At 41.9% G+C, this 21,358-nt stretch overlaps 4 protein-coding genes across 4 annotated transcripts; 2 read left to right on the plus strand and 2 right to left on the minus strand.

Annotated features, from left to right (window-relative positions):
* The first annotated feature begins 479 nt into the window (after nucleotides 1–479).
* Nucleotides 480–4,807, plus strand: hspbp1 (HSPA (heat shock 70kDa) binding protein, cytoplasmic cochaperone 1). The gene is made up of 8 exons (XM_070981268.1): nucleotides 480–653; nucleotides 1,093–1,223; nucleotides 1,572–1,788; nucleotides 1,938–2,162; nucleotides 2,379–2,534; nucleotides 3,465–3,561; nucleotides 3,667–3,778; nucleotides 3,880–4,807. Exons 2-8 carry the CDS (start codon nucleotides 1,104–1,106, stop codon nucleotides 3,958–3,960), a joined length of 1,008 nt encoding a protein of 335 aa, XP_070837369.1. The 5' UTR covers nucleotides 480–653; nucleotides 1,093–1,103; the 3' UTR covers nucleotides 3,961–4,807.
* A 224-nt stretch (nucleotides 4,808–5,031) lies between these two features.
* tmem86b (transmembrane protein 86B) lies at nucleotides 5,032–6,495 on the minus strand. Its single transcript, XM_070980681.1, has 3 exons — nucleotides 6,445–6,495; nucleotides 6,023–6,266; nucleotides 5,032–5,483 (listed from the first exon to the last, which is right to left on the minus strand). Exons 1-3 carry the CDS (start codon nucleotides 6,493–6,495, stop codon nucleotides 5,032–5,034), a joined length of 747 nt encoding a protein of 248 aa, XP_070836782.1.
* Nucleotides 6,496–7,874: 1,379 nt separating this feature from the next.
* On the plus strand, nucleotides 7,875–11,152 carry aspdh (aspartate dehydrogenase domain containing). The gene is made up of 7 exons (XM_070980356.1): nucleotides 7,875–7,929; nucleotides 8,034–8,178; nucleotides 8,322–8,406; nucleotides 8,858–9,007; nucleotides 9,537–9,760; nucleotides 9,846–9,985; nucleotides 10,874–11,152. The coding sequence occupies exons 1-7, from the start codon at nucleotides 7,875–7,877 to the stop codon at nucleotides 10,909–10,911; spliced, it is 837 nt and encodes a 278-aa protein (XP_070836457.1). The 3' UTR covers nucleotides 10,912–11,152.
* Nucleotides 11,087–20,675, minus strand: gys1 (glycogen synthase 1 (muscle)). Its single transcript, XM_070980346.1, has 16 exons — nucleotides 20,484–20,675; nucleotides 17,850–17,968; nucleotides 17,120–17,301; nucleotides 16,088–16,279; nucleotides 15,466–15,651; nucleotides 15,163–15,307; nucleotides 14,807–14,924; nucleotides 14,437–14,557; nucleotides 14,199–14,305; nucleotides 13,963–14,022; nucleotides 13,495–13,687; nucleotides 13,219–13,345; nucleotides 13,031–13,126; nucleotides 12,759–12,922; nucleotides 12,591–12,671; nucleotides 11,087–12,497 (listed from the first exon to the last, which is right to left on the minus strand). Exons 2-16 carry the CDS (start codon nucleotides 17,965–17,967, stop codon nucleotides 12,252–12,254), a joined length of 2,136 nt encoding a protein of 711 aa, XP_070836447.1. The 5' UTR covers nucleotide 17,968; nucleotides 20,484–20,675; the 3' UTR covers nucleotides 11,087–12,251.
* Between the last annotated feature and the right edge of the window lie 683 nt (nucleotides 20,676–21,358).

A 21,358-nucleotide genomic window follows, 5' to 3' on the forward strand; every position in this document is an offset into this window, starting at 1 on the left:
ATAATAATAATAACACACATCAATTCATTATTTATCAAAGTAATTTAATAAGACTCAGTGACAAAGAGCGGTTTTTGGGATACGTCCAATAGATCAGACCGGACTAGTGCGTTTTTGAACACATCTGATCTGTTTCTTTGGAGGAACATTGTTTTTATGTGTTTTTCTTAATTTCCTGTATTACGGGAATAATCTAGACCACTGCTCTTCTGCTTGAAGAATTCTCATACGGTACTTCTCTCACTTACTGATACTCTCTGTGTGTCGCACATAAGACGCTACTGATTTACCTTAAGTACGCTAATATGGCTGTTGTATTTAACGGACACAACTTTGCTGTCCTTTAAATACAAGGCCGTATTACTGTCAGTTTTATTATATTGTAATTTTGAAGGACTGGAATGACTCATAAAAAGTGAAGAATGAAATTACTTTGGGGTGAGACAAGAGTAATGTAAAAACATTTTCCTTGCCAATTTGGTTCAAGGTTTACGGGGAAACATGGCGGCCTCCTTGCCACTCATGAGTTCAGCTAGCTAGAATGTTCTAGCGTGTTCATGTTTGTGTTGTAAGGTGGCGTTAACTGGTGTTCAGCTACATAAAGACCCCGTCTGTCCATTTATCCGACACAGCTTTATAACAGTCTTGAAAAGGTAAGTTGGGAGGAAACTCATTCTGTCAAGGAGAATCAATGTTATCCGCAGGTAAGTGAGAGTCTGTAGCCAGCTATGTTAAGATCAGGTTTAGCAGGTTTGCTTAGTTCTGTACTTCAGTTTACGTATGTATGTATGTATGTATGTATGTATGTATGTATGTATGTATGTATGTATGTATTGCTATTTGGCTTAATTTTAGTGATGTAAAATTACGAGGTGTTACTGCTAAACTTCCATGACTGTGGTCCTAGAGGTAGAGCAATGGTAGTACTAGCATTTACAGAGGGAAACCAGATGAAGTCTTGTATAAAGTGAAGATATGTCTGCTGTGATTGCTTCCTGCTTTTTGAGTTCATACCCCCAGATCCTGTACGGTACTAAAGCTCGCCATCCAGCTGACCTTCTGTTGCTGATTTTTGTTGTTTTTCTTCTTCAGCTGTAAACGTCATGGCAGAAAACAGTCAGAACAGGAGATACCCCCAGAACCTCCAGGGGGTCCTACAGCTGGCAGTGGAGGCCGGCTCAGCCGCGGAGGGACCCGCCCCTCTGGAACCCATGTCAGAGGAGGTAAGGAGGGTGAATTTACAGTCTGAATTTACAGGCTTCAGCACACACTTCATCATCTCCATACATTCTAGTTCACCTTTGTGAAGACCTGAGAGAAGTCTGGTAAGGAGACAAATGTAAGCAACAGGTGCAGTTTTTTATTACATTGTACCTCCTGCAGCATTTTGGATTGGTCCATGTACTATTTTGTGTGTGTGTTTTTGAGACTATGTTTTAAAAGGACTGTTCCATCTTCGGTTTGCCGAAAACAAACGAGATGGCTACATCCTTTTATGGGTTGACTATAAGGCTTAATTTGGATGTATGAAGACCTCTACCTTGTATCATCATATTCTTTCTTTGTTCCAGAGGAAAATGTGGCTGACAGAGGCTCTTGCTGAAATTTCCAAAGGGCAGATTAGTGAGGTGGAGCAGATGAAACAGTGCTTGGCTATCTTGCGCAAAGAGAGAATAAGTGAAAGGGAGCGAGACGGAGCAGAGGAGCAGGATGAAGAGGATGAAGATGCGCGGGAAACAGCCTTTGAGATTCTGTCTGACTCGTGTGAGAACCTGGACAATGCGCGAGGTTTGTAATGATTGATGTTGATGTTTTCCAAGCATTCTGTTTATCAGATGTTGGCATGGACCAAGAGCCACTAGCTAGGTAGAGGTTATGGATAAAAACACTATTTGTTGGCTCTTTACTGACTGTTTCCTCTTTCCTTTGCTTCACAGACCTGATGGTTCTTGGTGGACTGGAATTGTGCCTCTCCCAGTATCTGTGCCATGCCCAAAGCGGGCTGAGGTGGCGTGCTGCCGAGCTTATCGCTTCCTGTGCCCAGAACATGCCGCAGGTGCAGGTCCACTTGCTCAGCATTGGGGCACTGCCAAAACTTCTGCAGCTGACAGACTCAGACCCCCATCCCACCGTCAGAGTAAAAGCCCTTTATGCTGTGTCATGTGAGTGTCTGAGACAGTGCTGCAAATAATTCAATATAAAGATCACTTAATTAGCCATTTTGTGCACTTGAAACTGGCTGGTAATGATTCTGAGTAGTAGTTTAATCAGAAGCATTAATTAGTTTTAAGATAGCATTCTTGCATTCATGGAGCTTGACATTAAGTATACAGTCCACCTCAGAGCAAAACGCCAACTGTGTCCTGTCGTGTCTTTAGGTCTGGTTCGTGAGCTGGAGGCAGGACTCCAGGCTTTCTTGTCTAATGATGGCTTCTCAGTGTTAATGCGAGGAATGCAGTCAGAGAACGAGAAACTCAGGACCAAGTCGGCATTCCTTCTACTCAACCTGTTGACGTCTCATCCTGAACAGAAAGGTACGAAGGAGAGAGACAGTGACGTTAAACTAAGTTGTGGATTTTTTTGATCTGGTAATACTATACTATGTTTGTCTGAGGTTTTGTAGCTCTTCAGTGAAGATATTCCTCTTCAATGGAAGATGAATCTTGGGAAATGTCTCTCTTTAAATTAGTTAATTTGCAGTCAGTTGTATAAAACAATGAATTAGGAATTGAAATGAGCAAAAAACAAATAAATAGATATAAGAGAATATAAAATAGAAAAATATGGGATGGTTATGTCAGTAAACTTGTGAGAGTCCTTGTATACCGAGGTCAGCGAGTCCACTTCAACCTCTCTCTTGGGTTGCAACCATCTTATATATGTGAATGTATTTAAAAATAAATGCATGAACAGCCATGCTTTTCATTCCCACCGCTCATTTTGACAGTTTCCAAAGTCTGCACTGAACTGGGTAAAAGAGCCTTTATGTGCTGTGTGCTGCTCCCTCTGCCTGTAACCATCTGCAGCTACAGCAGATCAAAAATTGTACACTGAATGTTTTCTACTCTGGCTGCTGACAGTTTGGGGTATTTTTTGTTTTAAAACATCTTTCCGGTTGTTCAAATTTTAAATAGAGCATTTACATGATTCCATGATCATATCTATGTTATCCATGATTTTACACTTGTGTATCTGTTTGATTCTGATTTTTTTGTGTCACGTTTCATGTTTTCTATGTTTGTCTGTAGTTCATTGTTATTGCTCTCTTTCTTGGACAGGAAACCTTTGAAAGTTTTTTTTAAAACTCATTAAGGCTTCCCTGCTTAAATGAAGTAAAAATCCACTCAGTCAACCTTTGTTCTATTCAGCATGTCAGCAATAACAGTGTAGAGTTTCTTCTTCCCTGAACTGATTCTGGGACTCATTTTGATCTGATATTTCTATGTGTCTCCACCTTCCTGCAGACACAGTTGTTTCCATGGGTATGGTGCAGCAGCTGGTATCTGTTCTTCGCACACCACACTCACCTTTCCATGAACATGTGCTCGGCGCCCTTTGCTGGTAAGAAACGCTCTCTACCTTGACGTCTTCAACACTCACAAGTTGACATTAATTCATGGTTCACATTAGTCTGGACACACTTTTGCCACTCTGATATCTTTCTAGTTTGGTGGAAGACTGTGCACAGGGTCTCAGAGACTGCAGGAATCCTACTCTGGGTCTGGAGGAGCTTCTCAAACAGCGATCCAAAGATCTCCAAGGAAAAGAAGAGAGTCAGGTAATTCCTATGTTTTTACCCTGATGGTGAAAGGTGGTAAAATTAGGCTTTATTTTTGTCCATCATGCAGCTTTTAAAGTCCCATTTTTTGTTTCCAACAGGAAGAGCTGGACTTCTGTGAGCGTTTGAGGGTTATGTGTTTCCCTGGCCAGCAGTCAGATGACAATGGGATGGATCGCTGAAGGCTTATTTACCTCACCTGTTTTGGTATCAGTGTGCAAAGATGTAACAGAACATTCATGATCTGGTTCATGGATGCTAAGCTACTTTATTATCTGTTACGACAGATGCTGTCCATATTTTGCATGTAATCCAGGACATGGATTTTACTGTGTAAATAACTCGAGTGTATAAAAGAATTTTTCAAGTCAGCTGTTATTTTACTCCAGTGTTTTCAGTTCTTATATCATATAATGTAATACCAAACACCTCCATCACAGGTAGTACGGGAAGTATTTTCTTTTTCATGGTTAATATTTACATCCCGGTCTTAATTCAGTTACATGTACAACTAATTTAAAATTGTTTGTATGTTAGGTTTGTCTGAAGTTTGAGTTGTAGAAGTGTTTTCATTTCATTTTAGTCAATTGTCTTTTAAAGCATGACTCAGACTCAACATTTCTTTCACACCATATTAATTTATTAATAACGAAACAAGTGGGAGTAGTTATATCTATCTGATGTCCAGCTCCAGCTCACAAGTGTAAAATATTGCCACCACATGCACCACCTACATATAAACATGGTTGTCTCTGATTAAAATATTTTCAACACAAATCACAGAATGCAGATGATATTGATTTTTATTGGATTTCCTTCAAATGTGTTTGTAGACTGTGATATTTTAAAATGGTATGCTTGGTATGATCATTGAAATATCACATACAAATTGGAAACACATAAGATTTTCACACTATCTTTTGAATTTAGTAACTCTCAAGTGCTGAATATTAGGAGAGCTGACCTTGTTCTGTTTATGTTCCTTTTTTCCTGTATGTAAAAGGTTCATATTAAAAACTTGAAGACCTGACGGAAGTGCTTATAGGCAGTTTTAGGATTTTACCAGGGTGAGGGAGATTAAGATTAAGAATTCCTTTATTCGTCACAACATACATAGTTGAGGAGGGAAACCGTACATGCCATGCAATTGTGTAATTCTTTCCCGCTTTTTGACCCATCCATGGTCAGTCCTTCCTCCACGGCAGACCAGGAGCGAGATACTTCAGACTTTAGGGATGCCACATGGATACTGTTTAGGGCCGCTTCCATTTTGCAAAATCATCTTTGTGCTCCACTGCCTTCACATCGCCCACCGCTATTAGTAGCTGTGCCAAATAATATGTCACCATAACAACAGTCTGGCCATGCTTCATTGGTGCTGTCACCTTGAAAACCTGCAGAGCCAGTGACATGTCAGACAGCATGAAGGACAAACTTCCAAGCAGTGTTGCTGTGCGACGGGTTCTGATGGCTAGCATCCCCATTAGAGTAATTAAGAAAATGTAGACGCCCACAGCTGGAATGAGCAAATCTGAGTTTGGTGCCTTCCGCAGGAAAGGATATAAGTAGATGTAGAAGCTCCCTCCCACCATGAACAAAATCAGATATAGCAAACGGGTCCAGGAGGAAGAGCGATATGCTGCATACCGACCGGAGAGGAAGGTGAGTGAGTACAGCAGATGAGCCACAGCAAATGCACCCATGCCTGGAACAGATGTGGGAGATGTTAGGTATCATTAGGGCTGTAACTAACAATTATTTTCATTGTCAATTATTTTCTAGATAAATAGCTGTTTGATCTATGAAATGTCATAAAATGGTCTAAAACGTCAATCAATGTTTCCCAAAGCCCAAAATGTCGTCCTGACACATTTTGTTTTGTCCACAACCCAAAGATGTTCGGTTTACTGTTATAGAGTGATGAAACCGGAAAATATACACGTTTAAACTTGAATCAGAGAATTCTGTCAAATTGATTATCGAAATAGATGGTGACTAATAATGGACAGCTAATTGATGAATTTGTTTGTCATGATTTAGAAGGTCCTACAGATCACACTGAAGGATCTTAATACCTGTTAAATAATTACATTTGCAATGCACATACAGTATGTTCTCTAAGTACCTATTATGCCTATAACAAGAGTTCACTGTTGACTGTGACAATGGACAAAAATCCCCAACCTGCTGCTTTATTTGCATCTTTAAAATTGTGCTTCACTTGTGTATGAACAGGGCACTTACCATGCAGAAAAAGCTCAGGCCATACCAGGCAACAGTCACCAACAGCAGAGAAAACTAGACCTCCTACCACACCCATGACACTCTGACCTCCATTCCAGCTCAGCACTACTGCAGCCAAGAGGAGTATTGGTGCTGATTTAACACCTGCAGATGTGATGGATGCGGACGAGTCAGGAGTCCACAAGTAGAAGTATACAGCTGTGGACAAAAAGAAAGGCAAGAGAGAAAAAAGGAGAGCACAGGACTGATAGAGGGGGAGGAACAGAGAGAAATAAGTAGACAAGTCATAAAATAATTTTTCAAGTGTAGGCTGAAATGACAATTTTAGACAATTTTATCCATTGCACATGGCAAAAGCTGTAGTAAGTAACATAAACAACAATTGATCAGTGACTTAGTAAAAATAAATTGTTTTCAGGTACCGTATTTCTCCTTTGCCGCCTGTCATAGGCATCTGTTTCAAGGATGTCCATCGTCTCAGGGTCTGCAGCTCCAGCAGATGTCTCAGTTGTACGAACCCGTCCTGTTATCAACTTTTGTCTTCTTCTATGTTTCCAGTTCTGCCTTTACAGGCTTGGTTACCAACACATAATCCTCAGATGTTCTCGTCTTGATTTCCTGTCCCCCGTCTCGAATCTCTGCAGCCTCTGTCAGTCTGTTGGCATTTCACACCAATGAACTTTGGACCGATCTTTGCTGTCCGATTACACTCTGATAATCAATGTTCTCCCTGTTTTGAGTTCTCATGGACAAACAGTTGACCTTTGACCTCTTCAGCTAGAATACATTGGTGACATCGACACATGAGGGGCAAAGTAGAAGCAGTAGTAACTCATATATGACAAAGGTTGTTTTCTTTCTTTGCATGTGAACTTCTGATTGTTCCAATGACAAACTAATTGTGAGAAAATCGCCACATTCTTACCAGAAAGTGACTTCCTTCGCGGAAATCCTTTGAACCACATCTCTAAGACTGTTGGTGAATGAACTGTTAACTATTAATCGCAATCTCTGCAACAACTATGACAAGAGAGAGAAATACATCTGAAAAAGTCACTAATATAGGTTGAGCTTGGCAACACCAACCAACTAACACTCTCCAATTTTCATTGGAATTTATAATATGGAAGCAGAAATTGTGTTTCTGTACATGATTATTTGCCAATTAGCGATATGTGACACTTTTGGGAGGGTTGCGATCAAAATCTTAGTAAAGAAAAAATAAATCTCTCACTGCATTCTTTGACTTCACTAAATGGCCACACTGTTTCAGGTGTCTGAAATAAAGGTGTGCCACCCCACTTGATGCTATAATATAAGAAACAATTGTTTGTTAAGTTATGGATATAAAAGAAATACATTTGATTTAAAGTAAAAACAGAAACATGTAGTTTAATTAAATTAAAGAATGATTGATGTACATTACATGTAACGTAAGAATCAATTCATGTCTCATCTGTCATACAAAGCATAGTTCTTTGTTGCCGTTTACCAGAGATCCTAAATGCACCTGAGACTGAAATTGTTTCAGTGGATGGAGGAGTTGTCCATCATGTGATTGCTGCACACATCTAGGTACTAACAATGATTAACTATGGCCTGTCTGAGTCAAACTTTGTACTGAGCTTGCCCACAATACCTGGAGTCGTGGGCCGGTCGTTGTGCTTCATGTCAGTAGAAGTGCAGCTCCGGATTCAGCTACGTGGGATTATCTGGTGAGTAGAGCAATAAATAGTGAGTGTTACACTGATCAAGAAGAGATTGAGTGAGAACAGGAAGTAAGGTCACAAGGTCAAGTTGCAGGTGAATGTTCTAGGCTTTTGTCAGCACGTTTGCTTTCTCAGCACAGGACATGGCAACCAGCTCTTCCTCCCAAAGGATTGGAGTTGTAGGATATGGACACCTAGGTCTGAACTCCCGTTTCCAAACTCCACACACACTTTATGATATACAGCCATATGAATCTCCTGCTAAAATGTATTCAGCTATTGTAATCTTCTATCATGTTAAGGGCAGTACCTGGTGGAGAGGATCCTTAAAGATGGAGCTGCTCTGGGTCTAACTCTGGCTTTCGTTTGGAACAGAAATTCTGAGAAGCTCAAAGGTTTAGTTCCTGATGAGCTCATACTTGATGACCTGTCATCCTTTGCAAACAGGTGCAAACACACATAAATGTATTCTAAACCCATATGCAAAACGCTGTATAAGCATCTTCTATTATCTCTGTGATAGACAACATGAATCCAATGTCCCATGACATCTTTTTTAAACTTCAGTGAAAAATCACTGTGTTTCACAGACCATGTGACGTGATTGTAGAGGTGTGCCATCCGCAGATAGTGAAAGAATTTGGGCTCCACTTCCTGTCTCAGTGTCATTTCATGGTGAGTTGTGTTTTTTTTACTGTCACTACTTTGTTTTGTGTTTATTTTTGTTATTCACAGACACTATTTGACCCTGTCTGGAAAGAGCTATTTCATCCAATCCAGGGAAAATAAGGGGTATAAACAGGGTATTTCAAAAATGTAATGATTGAGAGGATTTTTTTTTTTTTTTGTGGGGTGAGGTATGTTCGTGTTTATCAGCAAGGGTTTTATTTTTAACTGAGCTTAACATTCGAAAGAGGAGATGTAGTTATTATAGTCTATTAAAGTCTTATAGTATTAAAGGTTGTAGCAATATTTTCTATATTGTCTCCAGCAGATATGTATGATGACTGATCAGAAATGTTGACACTGATTGAAAAATAAAAATGTGTAAAATAGACACTGTACATATTATTAATTGCAGATTTGTGGAATCCTCTTTTTATACCTTTATATCGGCCCCTCTCAGGTGGGCTCTCCCTCTGCCCTCTCTGATCCTGATCTGAATCAGAAGCTCCGTCAGGCTGCTCAGCAGTATGGTAGGACCCTTTACGTCCCCAGTGGTGCATTATGGGGAGGCCAGGACATCCAGAGGCTGAATGATAGTGGGTCCTTGAAGGTAACAGGTCGTACCGGTGTGGCAGAGTGGTACAGGGAGAGGAAGGCATGCAGTGACCACTCTTCACATGCTTTAGACTTTGAGATTGAAAGTGCAGCTGCTTTACTTTCCACTTGTCCACTTGAGTTAGCTGCACTAATTCCCAAATACAGGAATACATTGATTTATGCAAAAGCATTTTTTTTTTCAACACAGAAAGCCACTACAGCTGGTACATGCTGTCTTCTTGTTGCACAATGATAAGTTCATCACAGCTCTTACAGAATATGTTGAAGTGCTGCTGGACGCCTTGAATAAACATTAAAAACAATTATATCACTGGTTTGTTGACATGTGGCTGCAAATATTATCATAAGCATAGCAGCCCACAGATGTCGTGGAAGATAATTGTGCCAAGGATTAAAAGTGAAAGGTACTTAAAGGACAAAATGGCAAATAAAATATTATTTTATTTTAGTACTCAGGAAATGAGTGTCTTCTTGTGATGAGTACTGTTCTGATTATAGTCTGTGTCTTCTCTTGTTTTCAGGCTTTGTTTATAAGAATGTCCAAGCATCCATCCTGCTTCCGGCTGACTGGAGACGTCCTCTCTGATTGGACAGAGGGAGAGGGCCGACGTGTTTTATTCAGAGGCTCAGTGGCAGAGTTGTGCCCACTTGCTCCAAACAACGTTAATACCATGGCAGCAGCAGCGGTGGCAGCAGGAACGCTTGGCTTCAGTGGCGTTCAGGGAGAGATTGTGTCTGACACAGCGTGAGTCCTCTGAAATATCTGATTGACCTGATGCAGCCTTTCATATCTGCTCGAATCATCCTTTGCAATCCTCTTCATGCCTCAGGTTAAGTGACTATCATGTGGTCGAGGTGGAGGTGACTGGGCCTGGTGGCTTCTCAGTTCACACAGTGAGGAGGAATCCAGCCAGACTCGGAGCTGTAACCGGCAGTGCAACATACAACTCCTTCTGGAATAGTTTACTTGGTGAGTCCTGCATGGTTTCAAAACACTTCCTCAAAGTCCCTAATGGATCCTACCAACTATCTAACCCTGGAGGAAGTACTCAGATTCTTTACTTAAGTAGAAGTAACAATCTAAAAAGAACTAGTAGAACTGGTTTTAAAAGGAAAACTAGTCTAGTTTTAACAGACTGCTTTATGTCCAGGAGGTAGTTTAGTCCAGGGGCACCTGTGACAAAAGAGGGGTTGTGAGATGTTTAAAGGGGTTGGAAAGAAGAAAAGGTTGTTCTGCAAATGTTTCTATGGATTTGGATTATTTGTGAAGTAGCGGATGAGATTTGCTTGACCCCTCTGGTGTCAAGCAATTATTTGAATGAAACTATCAAAGAGGTTCAGAGGTGGAAGCTCAGAGACATCTGAAGCATGACTGGGATCCTCAATAAGACATTAAAAAAGTGTCTTAAGTGGTCACAAACAATAAAGGTTTGATCTTCAACAATGTGTTGTATTTTATAAGCTTATAACGTCTTTTTAATTTGAATTGTAACTAGTCACTACACCTGTCAGATGAATGCTGTGGAGTAAAAAGAGCAATATTTCGCTATCTATTTATATGTGCTGTAATTCAGGGGTTTAACTGCTGACCCTCTGAAAATTTGTGACATAGCAGTATAAGGTTGCATAGAAATGCTTCAGAAGTGTACTTAAGCACAATACTTGACAAAATGTACTTAGTTACGTTCTACCACCATCTGCTGGAAGGTCTGTTGGAGACGATGATGCTTGTAATTTGTTAATCACTGTCCTGAAACAGCTGTTAAGTCAGAATTAAAGAAAGGATCTTGAGTTTGTTTGTGTGCAAATTATTGTTGCTCCTGGCTGTTTTTATCCTTCAAATTCTTTCCTCTAACAGTTTGTAAAGGTCATGGGGGACGAGTCCACTTGTGCTGAAGCAGAAGAGAACTCTACAGGATTAACTGCAACACAGCAAGAAGATCCAGTTTATAGTGATGTAAACTGTTTCTTGTCACTAGATCATTATGTTACTGAGAACTTGAATACCCACAGACCCCTGGATATTTGTGACCCAATAAACTGCATGCATACAAAGAAAGACGAGCCACTTATCATTTGTAAAACACTAATAGGTATATATATTTAAACTTTATTATAAGTTCATCTGGTGCAAGATTGTAACAAATGATAAAACTCTTACAGGGAGTGTGTGTTCACGCCCGGTAAAACCATTTCACTTCTTCCATATAGTCAAGACATAGGATACTGTAACTCTTTTTCTGGCTGTCATCTCAAGACACAGTCCTTTTTTTCCACTCTGCCTGTCTCACCTCTATTTCTCTCACAAATACAAACCAAGGGGTACCTGGGATATAACCTTACCCACACAAGCGCACACACACAGAGACAGATAAAAAGGAGTGTGAGGTTATTCACGGGTGGTTGTCACTGAAAGGCTGTGGCACAAAAAGGCACAGAAAGAAAAGGAGAACACACACATAACACTATTCTTAAAATGAGTGGACTAGCAGCCTTTTGTTAGCGTCACGCTATTTGTTGTTGTGTATTTGTGTGTGTGTTCTACATTTCATTTCTAGCCAAGAAAATGCTGTAAGGTGGACAGTTTGAAGCACTGAAACATGATCACACTTTTAAGCCAAAAAAAAAAAAAAAAAAAAAAAGAGTAGGTGCTCTTTGTGGGTCCTCACAGCAGCTGACGCCCTCTATACACGGGCCGTTTTTTGATACCAGGAAAATAGCTGATCCTGCTTTGAGTGTGTGAAGATGACAAGCTGGTAAAAAGGAGGGTTATGCTGTTTTCCCTGCTGTCACCCACCACTGAATCAAGTAGACTGAATCCACGGTCTCATAATAATCCTGTTATTTTTTCAATGCTTTAGGTCTACCTATGTTATCAGTGCTAGTACACTACAAAATCCAGCAATCCTGATTTGTTTTCCACGTTGAGCTGTCGTGTATTCATTTTCTAGCTGCTGCTTCTAGTCCACAGAGCAAACCAATGGCTGCACTGCTGGTGTAACTGAAACAATATCAAACTGACAGATAGTTTTAAAAATTCTGAGGTACGCGCAAGTTGGGAAGACACTGAGAGTGATGCGATTTTTCACAACAAGCCCATATTAAATTTATCACTCGCATTCACACAAATGCACTCGACTGTAAAGTTTGCGAGTGCATGGATGACTTTAACGATCGCCACAGATAACATTTCACTAGTGAGGTTTACTGTATGTATGTGTGTATGTGCATGTGTGTCAGTTTTTCTCGCTTGGGACGCCATTGCTGTTGCCGTTGGCCCCCTGGAGAACCGAAGACTTGTTTTTGAATGGCAGGGAGTAGGGCTGACGGATGTTCACCCGGTCCTTTTCTGCCTCCAGATCCTCATCGTAGCGCTCATCTTCATCGTTGTCCTCGGCCTCGCTGTGGTGGGGGGAGGAGTGGCGGGACAGAGCCGGAGACGGTGGCACAGAGGCTGGTCGAGGGTAACGGAAGCCCGAGGTCTGATGACGAGAACAAGGAAGCATCAGAGTCTCAAGCAGTGAGTGGAGGTGTAAAGATCTCACTTTGATGAATGCAATAAATATTTCACTTACTGAGGTGGGCTCATGAAGGTCATACAGGTAGGTGTCAGGGAAGGCTTTAGCTAGGGCCATATGACGAGCAGATACGTAGTACTAGAGCAGAACACAAGAAAAACAACAATAATTCATCCTGAAGTTGTCACATGCACAAAGTGAGTCCTTCGGGTGTCGGAATCTCACCCTGCCGAGGTATCTCCAGTCCAGGAGCTCGCTCAGACGCTCAGTCCGGTTCCTCTGGATAATCCGCTGGCGCCGGCTCTGCTTGCAGAACTGAAACAGGAAGGAAGTGAGCTGATTACACGACTCGTCCACCCCCCGGAACCGCCGGTCCAGGATGTAAATACCTGCAAAAAAGAAACAGCATTATGTGAAAGAAAGCAACATGTGTATCATCTTACAGACTAACTTTGAGAATCATTAAGAAGTGAACAGATAAAGTTTGACAAACGCACCATATGCTGAGGGGTCTGCTATATGCTCCTCCATGAAACAGCCAAAGCCTGAGAGGTTGGTGGAGATTGATGGAATTCCCATGACTGTGCACTCAGCTGACGGTGGCAGAAACATAAGACTTGATTAACGCTTTCAGTTAACATACCTCAACACGTGAAAACATCTCGTCAGTGTGCGTGAGTCATACCTGGTGTGTAGCCCCAAGGCTCATAATAAGAGGGGAAGACGCCGAGGTGGCAGCCTCTTACAAACTCCTCATAATCCATTGGAAGTAGAGGAGAGGTGGATGAAAGGAACTCTGGATGGAAGATAATCTAAAGAAGGGAGACACCATTCAGTTTTGGGTAGTGATGTACCAGCAACCACGCATTTACACATTTAATGCATTGTTTATCTTTAGGGTTAGGATCTTGCCAGGGTCATCATTTTCTTTGTATCCTAGGCTAACGGACAGCTGACATACCTTGACACGGTCAGCAGAACTGTTGAAAAGGCCAATGCGGCGGACGCAGTTAAGGATGGGGTCGCTGCTGTCCTCCAGCATGTTATGGGTGCAGATTGGAGGCTGGCATTGTCTCTGAGTCGCAAAGATGGCACGCTTCATGATGGTGAAATCCTCTTTGTCCAGCATCTTTGACACATCTGGCAGCTGTCCACTAATGGAAACAGCTGGTTTTAGACTTAAATTTGATTAGCTGGGTCCTTGTTTGTAAGATGTGTGTTTGGGTGTCTCTGTCATTTCCAAAAACACCTACAATACAATACTTATTAGCATAAATAACTCAACTAGCTTGTTGCATATTCAGAGCTGAAGCCATTACATGGGTTTTTTCCTGCTTTCTTCATACTTTATAATTTGATGGAGCTATAACACAAGTAATTCCACGTCTTTATCAGGCTTCATGTAGTAGACTTAAAGAGATCAACTTACACTAAAAGTGACTCATAAAGTTTTTTTCCGAAGCGTTCCTTCACAGTCTGAGCAGTATCCCTGTTAGTGACAAAAATAAAGAGAAAGTATAACAAGACAGCTACAAACTTTTCCAAGTTGAAGTCAACGTGTCTGATGATCAGTATGGATGAGAGTAGAACTTTGACTGCTCACAATGTGCACTTTTACTTAGCCACTTATGTCGATGCTTCGCCTTACATAAGAAGAATCCTCACCAGAGCTGTTTCCTGACTGCTTGGCCCTTCAAGGTCTCCACATTGAAGTTGTTTGTCCGAGCTGGCATGATGAAGAACGCAATGACCGTCACGTCACTGTGATTGGCCTGCAACAGGGGGACCATACAGGAATATGGGGTTAAGTTTTCACACCTAGGATTCACCTTCCGCTTTCCCCAATAGCACACGTAAACACTTGAACAGATCCGTTGACACAACTACACCGACACACACTTACTCTCAGTAGATAGTTGAGTCTGGCTAAAGCTTCCAAGAAGATGTCAGCTCCTTTGTTGGAGAACTCATACCTTCCAGCGATGAAGAGGAACAAACACTTGTCCAGGTTGAAATCAAGGTGCCTGATGGTCAAACCAAACACACACCATAGCCTATCACATGAGCTGGGTGAGTGTAGCACTTACAATACACGACCTGTTAATTTTTGACTGCAATAGCAAAAAAGTACTATATTCTTCAGAATTTGATTTGTATCCTTCTCATCTGACATAATTAATTTGGTGTAACTAGCAGGAAAACTACTTATTTATGTTTTTAAGTTGAGCGTGCTGTGAATGATGTGATGTGTGCTGTGGGGGTCTTTGTCTGACCCATAGAAGTGTCCCCTGACGAACTCCTGAATTCGATTCTTGCTCTGAGCATGGAGGTTTTGAAACTCGTGCACGGCGGAGAACTTCTTCACGTTGAGCCCGTTGGGAGTGACGATGTCTGTGCGTGATGGCAGACATTAAGCAAGCACAGAGACAGAGAAACCAGTTAGCATCCAAGTATCCAATTAGCTCGGTAGCTAACTAACAGCTAAATCACTGGGTAAGAAAGTGGTGAGAAATACATTACATCCCTGTACAGTAAGACCGGCTTGCCCGCACATTGACAGGTGAGGACAGAGCGAACCATCGAGGAAGTTTGTGAAGTGAATTTCATGCATCATTTCACCTCCACACACCTGGTTTCCTCTTGAGCAGGTGCTCTGCCTCAATGGCTGTGATCTGTGACACAGTGGTGAAGACATGGGCACAGTGAGCAGCCGCCCGCTCCAAACAGTAGCGGTGGTAGATCTGTCTATCACCTGCTTCCTTATCCACGTTGAACTGAATGGGACACAAACAGGGGAGAGAGAGAGAGTCCAATGAATTAAACCGCTTGCTAAACCTGCAGAAAAATCAGCTCGACTGTTAAATGGCCTCTTTCCATAATTTTGTGTTTGCTTTATTACATTCCTGTGCAACGAAATGTGCACATAAAGTACCTCTGCAAGCTTGTTATAGAAGTCCACATTTCCAGCACACAGGTATCGTCCCAGCAGTGTGGCGTGAGTGGTGAAGATGGTTGCGACGGGCAGCTGCCTGTGTCTACACAACACCAGGCCCAGGCCGGCCAACCACTCGTGGAAATGGGCGACGAGGTGCTGGGGCTCCTCACTCTGGGCTGCATACTGCAATATGGAAGAAAACAGGGTCAATGATAAGATAAGATAAAACTTTATCAGTTCCACACCAGGGAAATTTACTTATTACAGACAGCAAGAATAAAGAGGTAGAAAAAGAAAAAGTAGAGAAAAAAGGATCCAAAATAAAATAAACTATATATGTGTGCATTAGATACAAAAAGAGTATAAAATATAATATTGCCCTGTGAAGGATGGTTCAGTTTCATGGTGGAAAATCTGACTTGCACATGATATATAAGGAAAACACATGCTTTGGCATTTTTATTACATATCCTTTTCAGACAGTTAATCCATCTACTTTCTGCACATAAACATGCACCATTCAACCTCTCCTTCAGACACAAAACATCTAAAACCTTTTACATTTCATTTTGATAGAACTTCTTGTCACTTGTCTGCTCTGCAAGTGTGAGCTGCTGACCTCTCCCAGAAGCCAGGCCGTGAGGAAGCCAAACAGCACGGCATCGTTGGCCTCGCGGTCGAACCACGGCACGCCGATGTCACAGAGCTCCCACAACTCGCTCTTCCATGTGTCCAAAGACCAGGCAGTGAATCCGACATCAATCAGAACAACGTAGGGGCTGCCCTCGATGAGCCACCGCCCAAAATAAACCTGTGGGAAAATGAAGAAAGGGGTTTTCCCTCATTCACTTAATAAAATCACTATTTTGGGGGGTTGAAGCTGCAGCAACAACTCTTATTTTTTATTAGATGCATTAATCAGCCATTTACTTTCACAGTGTTTTTATGTGGAGATAAATGGGCTAATCCGTCTGTTACTAACCTACAAGTACTTTCTTTGCAAGGCAAACAATTAACAAGTTTCAAGTTTCAACACCACAATCCAAGATTCAGCTTGACGAAATTTGTCTTTCTGACACAGAATCGCTTAATTTTAATGTTAAGTTTAATAAACTAGTACACTAATAATCTTTTAAGAAACGCAATAACTGTGCTGTGGTGCTGGACTGCGGTGAGCTTAAAGGTCACGTGATTCAAGGTAAACCAGCTAGGCTTTGTTGAAAGGGCTGCACTCTCTCTAAAATAGTACCACGACCACTCCCAGCCTTGGCCCACAATTCCACAGCTATTGCAGAGTGACACAGCACAAAGTGTTAAAAGTAACACTAACACACACACACACACACACACACACACACACACACACACACACGCAGACAGCTATTTATGGTGCGTGTCTTTGAGAGAGGGCGAGACAGAGAGACACAGATACAACCTCTAACCTTTACCAGGAAATGTCACAGGGTTTAGAGATGTTCTTAGGGACAGAGGGCTGAGCGGAGAGTGAATGCGTCGGGTATGAAAGAGGGGCTAAGGGTGGACATTCACCACACACAGTCACATACAGTGTGTGTACTCCAACTGTCCTTGAGCGGAACATAACAAATTTAACTAAGAGGCGTGTGTGTTCACTGTGTATGTGCGGTAGTACCTTACACCCACTGGAGTTCATCTTGTCAATGGTTCTCTTCAGCGTGGGGTTGGTGGGCTCAATGAGCTCCACCTGAGTGCGCACATTGCTCTCCACGTAGGGACCCACCAGGAAATAGTTCTCCCCCCATTCCTCTGAGGTCAAACGGGCTTTGGTCTGGATGACAGTGTAGATGCCTCCAACTTCACACGTGCAGCAAAGAGGCCACATGTACATGAACAAAGTCGAGACAAAGACATGTAGTGATTCAACCTGACGGACGTATTAGGAGTTATGATAGGTCTCTCTTACAACTAGAATTTGCCTGAAGAGAATTATTTGTGCAAATAAACAAGGTTAGATATGAAAAAAAATATCTGTAGTTTTTTTCCATATACAATACATGCATTTTCATAAACTTTAAAAATTAAGTGCAGACACAAATGCACACAAGCAAGGACCAAACGCATGCACGCACATATACATGAACATGCACACATATCGTATTTCCATCACTTTTGGGGACATTACATAGACTTACATTCATTTCCTGGAGACTTAACCTAACCATAAACATAACCTCTACTTGCCAAACCCTAACCCAAATCTTCACCCTTAAATTTAATAGCTTCTGTTAGGGGGACTTGCCTTTTGTGCCCAAAACGATGGCGAGTCCCCACAATGTGACTGTGCAAAAAGACTAATGTCCTCACAACACGAGTAACACACGTCCACACACAGAGAGACTTGCCTTTGTTAGCGACCTCCCACGCAATTTCAAAAAGAACAGCGTTCTCTAAATCGAACTCCTCGTCCCACTCCTCCAGTCCTGACAGGGACGTGACAGACAGGCTGCGAGCCAGCGGCATGCTGGGTAAACATAGAGCACACTCAGATGAGATGGGAGCACCATCAAACCACACAGCGCATGATGATCACTCGTTGGACTTATTTACCAAAAGTCACTGATGTGTGAGCAATGCACGCTTGGAAACCTGTTCTTTGTTCTTATTTCCTTGCAAACAAATTCAATCATATGACATCAACCTTGGAATAAAAAGACGTATTACATTTTTCATCAGGACATGCTAACGTTAAACCAGTTGCCTGAGACTGAATGTTACCTTTAGTGTAAATGATATATTTATTTCAATAATGTTACTTTCTCCTGACCAACATTTCCTCATAACTGCAAGAAACCAGTTCTGTATGGCGTCAATGAACCACAACCCCTATTTCATAACACCACTACATTATACTACTGTGTCGTAAACTCAGCCTTCTCAGTTCTTTTACAAACCTCATTAACTCTCGAGGGACTGATGATGGAAACTTGTGGTCCACATTTTTCTGCTAACTTATCTTAAACTTTTGGCATTATGTTTTGCTGTTCTTATAGGAAACACTGGTCCAACACACAACACTGAAGTGGTACATTGAGTAACAGGGATCCAACATACCTGTGAATGTGGGTGTGCGATTGTGTGTCTTCAGAATGTGTTCTGCATATAATCTGAGATGGTCAAAGGGTGTCTTCTGGCTACTAACACAACTACTTCTAACTTAATAACACACACACAGTGTGGCGTACTACTACATGTCTATTTATATACTGAAACTCCAGGTTTGGAATATGTATTATAATACAAACACAACACTTTGTGAAGGCAAATGGTTGATAGTCATGTAGACATCCCGGCTGACATCTAAAGTGGCAAAGAATAAAACAAAAGACATTTCCTGCACATTTTTATTCATAAGTAATTTTTGTAAGCGCACAATATCGTTTCCATTAGTTTCAATTTTTTTTCTCAAGTACAGTTTTTATTTTTTAATTTCGGTTAAATGTTTTTCACACCTAGGTGTAGTTTTTATTTTAGTTTTAGTTAATGATAGTAACCTCGCACCAGGCGTACGCCATGAGGCCGTACCTTCAGACATTTCTAAAGCATAATTAGGGGAGAAAAGCATTTCTGCTGACTGACGCTGAGATGCAGTGATACAACAAGTGTGTGTTCAGTTTCTGCAGAAATGGTGCAACCTCCAGAACAATTGGGGGAGAGGCGTGAGAAAGCGGGGGTAAGCACAGCCAACGGCATGAATCAAGTATAAACTTGATCAAGCCGCTCACACTGAGGCACTTGTTCACATCATATAAAATGTCGTAACAGCGTGAAGTTGAGGCGTGAAATGCTCCTCCACAACAATCCTGTGCACAACTTTGATGTTTTTTTATACTGCTCATCAGAAATTCAACCTGTGTGTACTCTAACAAAGAGCTGATCTCAAGTTCTTCAGTGACTCATAGCACTGGACGAGCACATAATGACAGACGTAAAAATATTCTGCTTGGAACTATTATTTATGTCTGAGATGGCCTCAGGCCACAAAATAAGTTGAATGACGTCATCAGAGATAATTTAAATTACGTCTACTCCTCCTCCCACATTAAAGAAATCTACAGTCTATGCAAATATTGCTCACTTTACAGTTTGACTGATGGACACAAGATGTCTCCTGCTTCCTCCACTAGAGGCCTCATGTTTCCACATCACACTTGTGTAAGTTGTATATTGAAAGGCGACTGGCTTCCTACATGTGATGTCACAACTTCATGTGGACACATCTTAAACTTGGGTTTAAGGTAAAGCGCAGGGAAACGTTGCCTCCTTCAGCTGATGACTGTGAAAACAGTCTTGGGCTGTCAAACTCTGCACTTCCATCATTCTGTGAAGTGAAGCTCAAACATTCGTGTGAACTAATAGGAGGGGGACTTTGAAAAGAGTCTCTAACTTATGCAACAGCACCTGAGAAGAGTTTTAAAGTTGTAGAAACAAACATATAAGCAAACCGCCATCCCTAATTTCTCTTAATCGGGCAGTGCTGCTCGTTTCCTCGGGGAGCCCTGGGATTCCCTCGGACTCTCAGTGGGAGCCCTCACCTGCCTGAGTCACCACTTCAAGGATGCTTTACCACAGACACTCACATGGACATGCAATCACAATTATTACCATCATGACCTCGTTCGTGTTATACCATTTAACAAACATTTTGATTTGTTCTGTCTGGTGGGCCTACAGATCTGACAAGACCCTCTCACCCCCACTAGTCCCAAATCAAGCTATGGAGGACGTGCTGCACGCCCACCTCGGGCAGCGGCTGCTCGTCCAAAGGCGACAACGGCACCATGAAACCAGCAGCAGAATGCTGCTGTATGTATCGTCTGGGTGTTCTCATGAGTTGAGGAGCGAACGTGACATCGAGCAGGCACCTACTGCAACCCAGTCGCGGAAACGCGCAAAGGACACAGCGTCCTGATGCGCGCCCGTTAAGGAAGTATTCAACTACTGTGCTTATGGAAAATAAAAGACAGATGTCTACTCACCCTTCGATTTCTGTCCTAACTTGATGAGGATGAACTGCACATGGGCAGCTGTCGCAGTCAATCGCAGAAAAAAACAAAAAAGTAGACCAGCCGACAGTGAGGAAAAGGGGGCGGCGGCTTTAGTTCAATACCAGCGATTCACATTGGTTTGATGCGTTCACTGTCATTTCAGGGGGCAGGACGCCCACGGCCTGCGATGCGGGGAAGTGGGTTGGTTTGTTGAGCGCTTTGCTGTTACATTATTCATGAGCTTCACTCCCATTGGCTTCAACCTCCTCTTTGTCTCCGCCTCTGTACACAATGTGACGAGAACTGGGCGTTTTCCGCCGCTAAGAGACGCAATTGGATGAGCGGATGTGAACGGGAGGTGCAGTGGTTGGTGAATTATCATTTCATCCATACAAAACAGGACAGTCACGGTCACCTTTTTTATTTTTTTCCAATGAAGCTGGGAAAGATCAACTGGGTTATTTATAATGTCATCTAAGGTTAATGGAGAGCATAGTTTAGAGAATACAACGTGACTAGTGACATTAAGACACCCAACCCCTCTACATATCTCTGCAATCTATCCTGCGGTAAACAAATGGGCCAAGCGGTCAGGGTCTATATTGGTGAAGCAGCTGAAAATATGTGAGTGGCTCTCTGTTCACAGTGTAAGTGTATCAGGCCCCTGATTCCATTAAAAATCCACACTGCACAAGTGTTGGTGAAATCCTTCAAATGTGTTGTTCTGCATAACAGTGTGTAGAGACATATGTTCCTATGTACTTTGAAGTTTGACTTACTGATATTAATAGTTATTGATTTGAGTACTATGTGAGTGTATGCAATGAATGTTGTGTGACTGAATTGTCTTGTTGTGATCTTGGAAA

The sequence above is a fragment of the Chaetodon trifascialis genome, chromosome 15, assembly GCF_039877785.1.
Source record: "Chaetodon trifascialis isolate fChaTrf1 chromosome 15, fChaTrf1.hap1, whole genome shotgun sequence".
NCBI lineage: Eukaryota > Metazoa > Chordata > Actinopteri > Chaetodontiformes > Chaetodontidae > Chaetodon > Chaetodon trifascialis.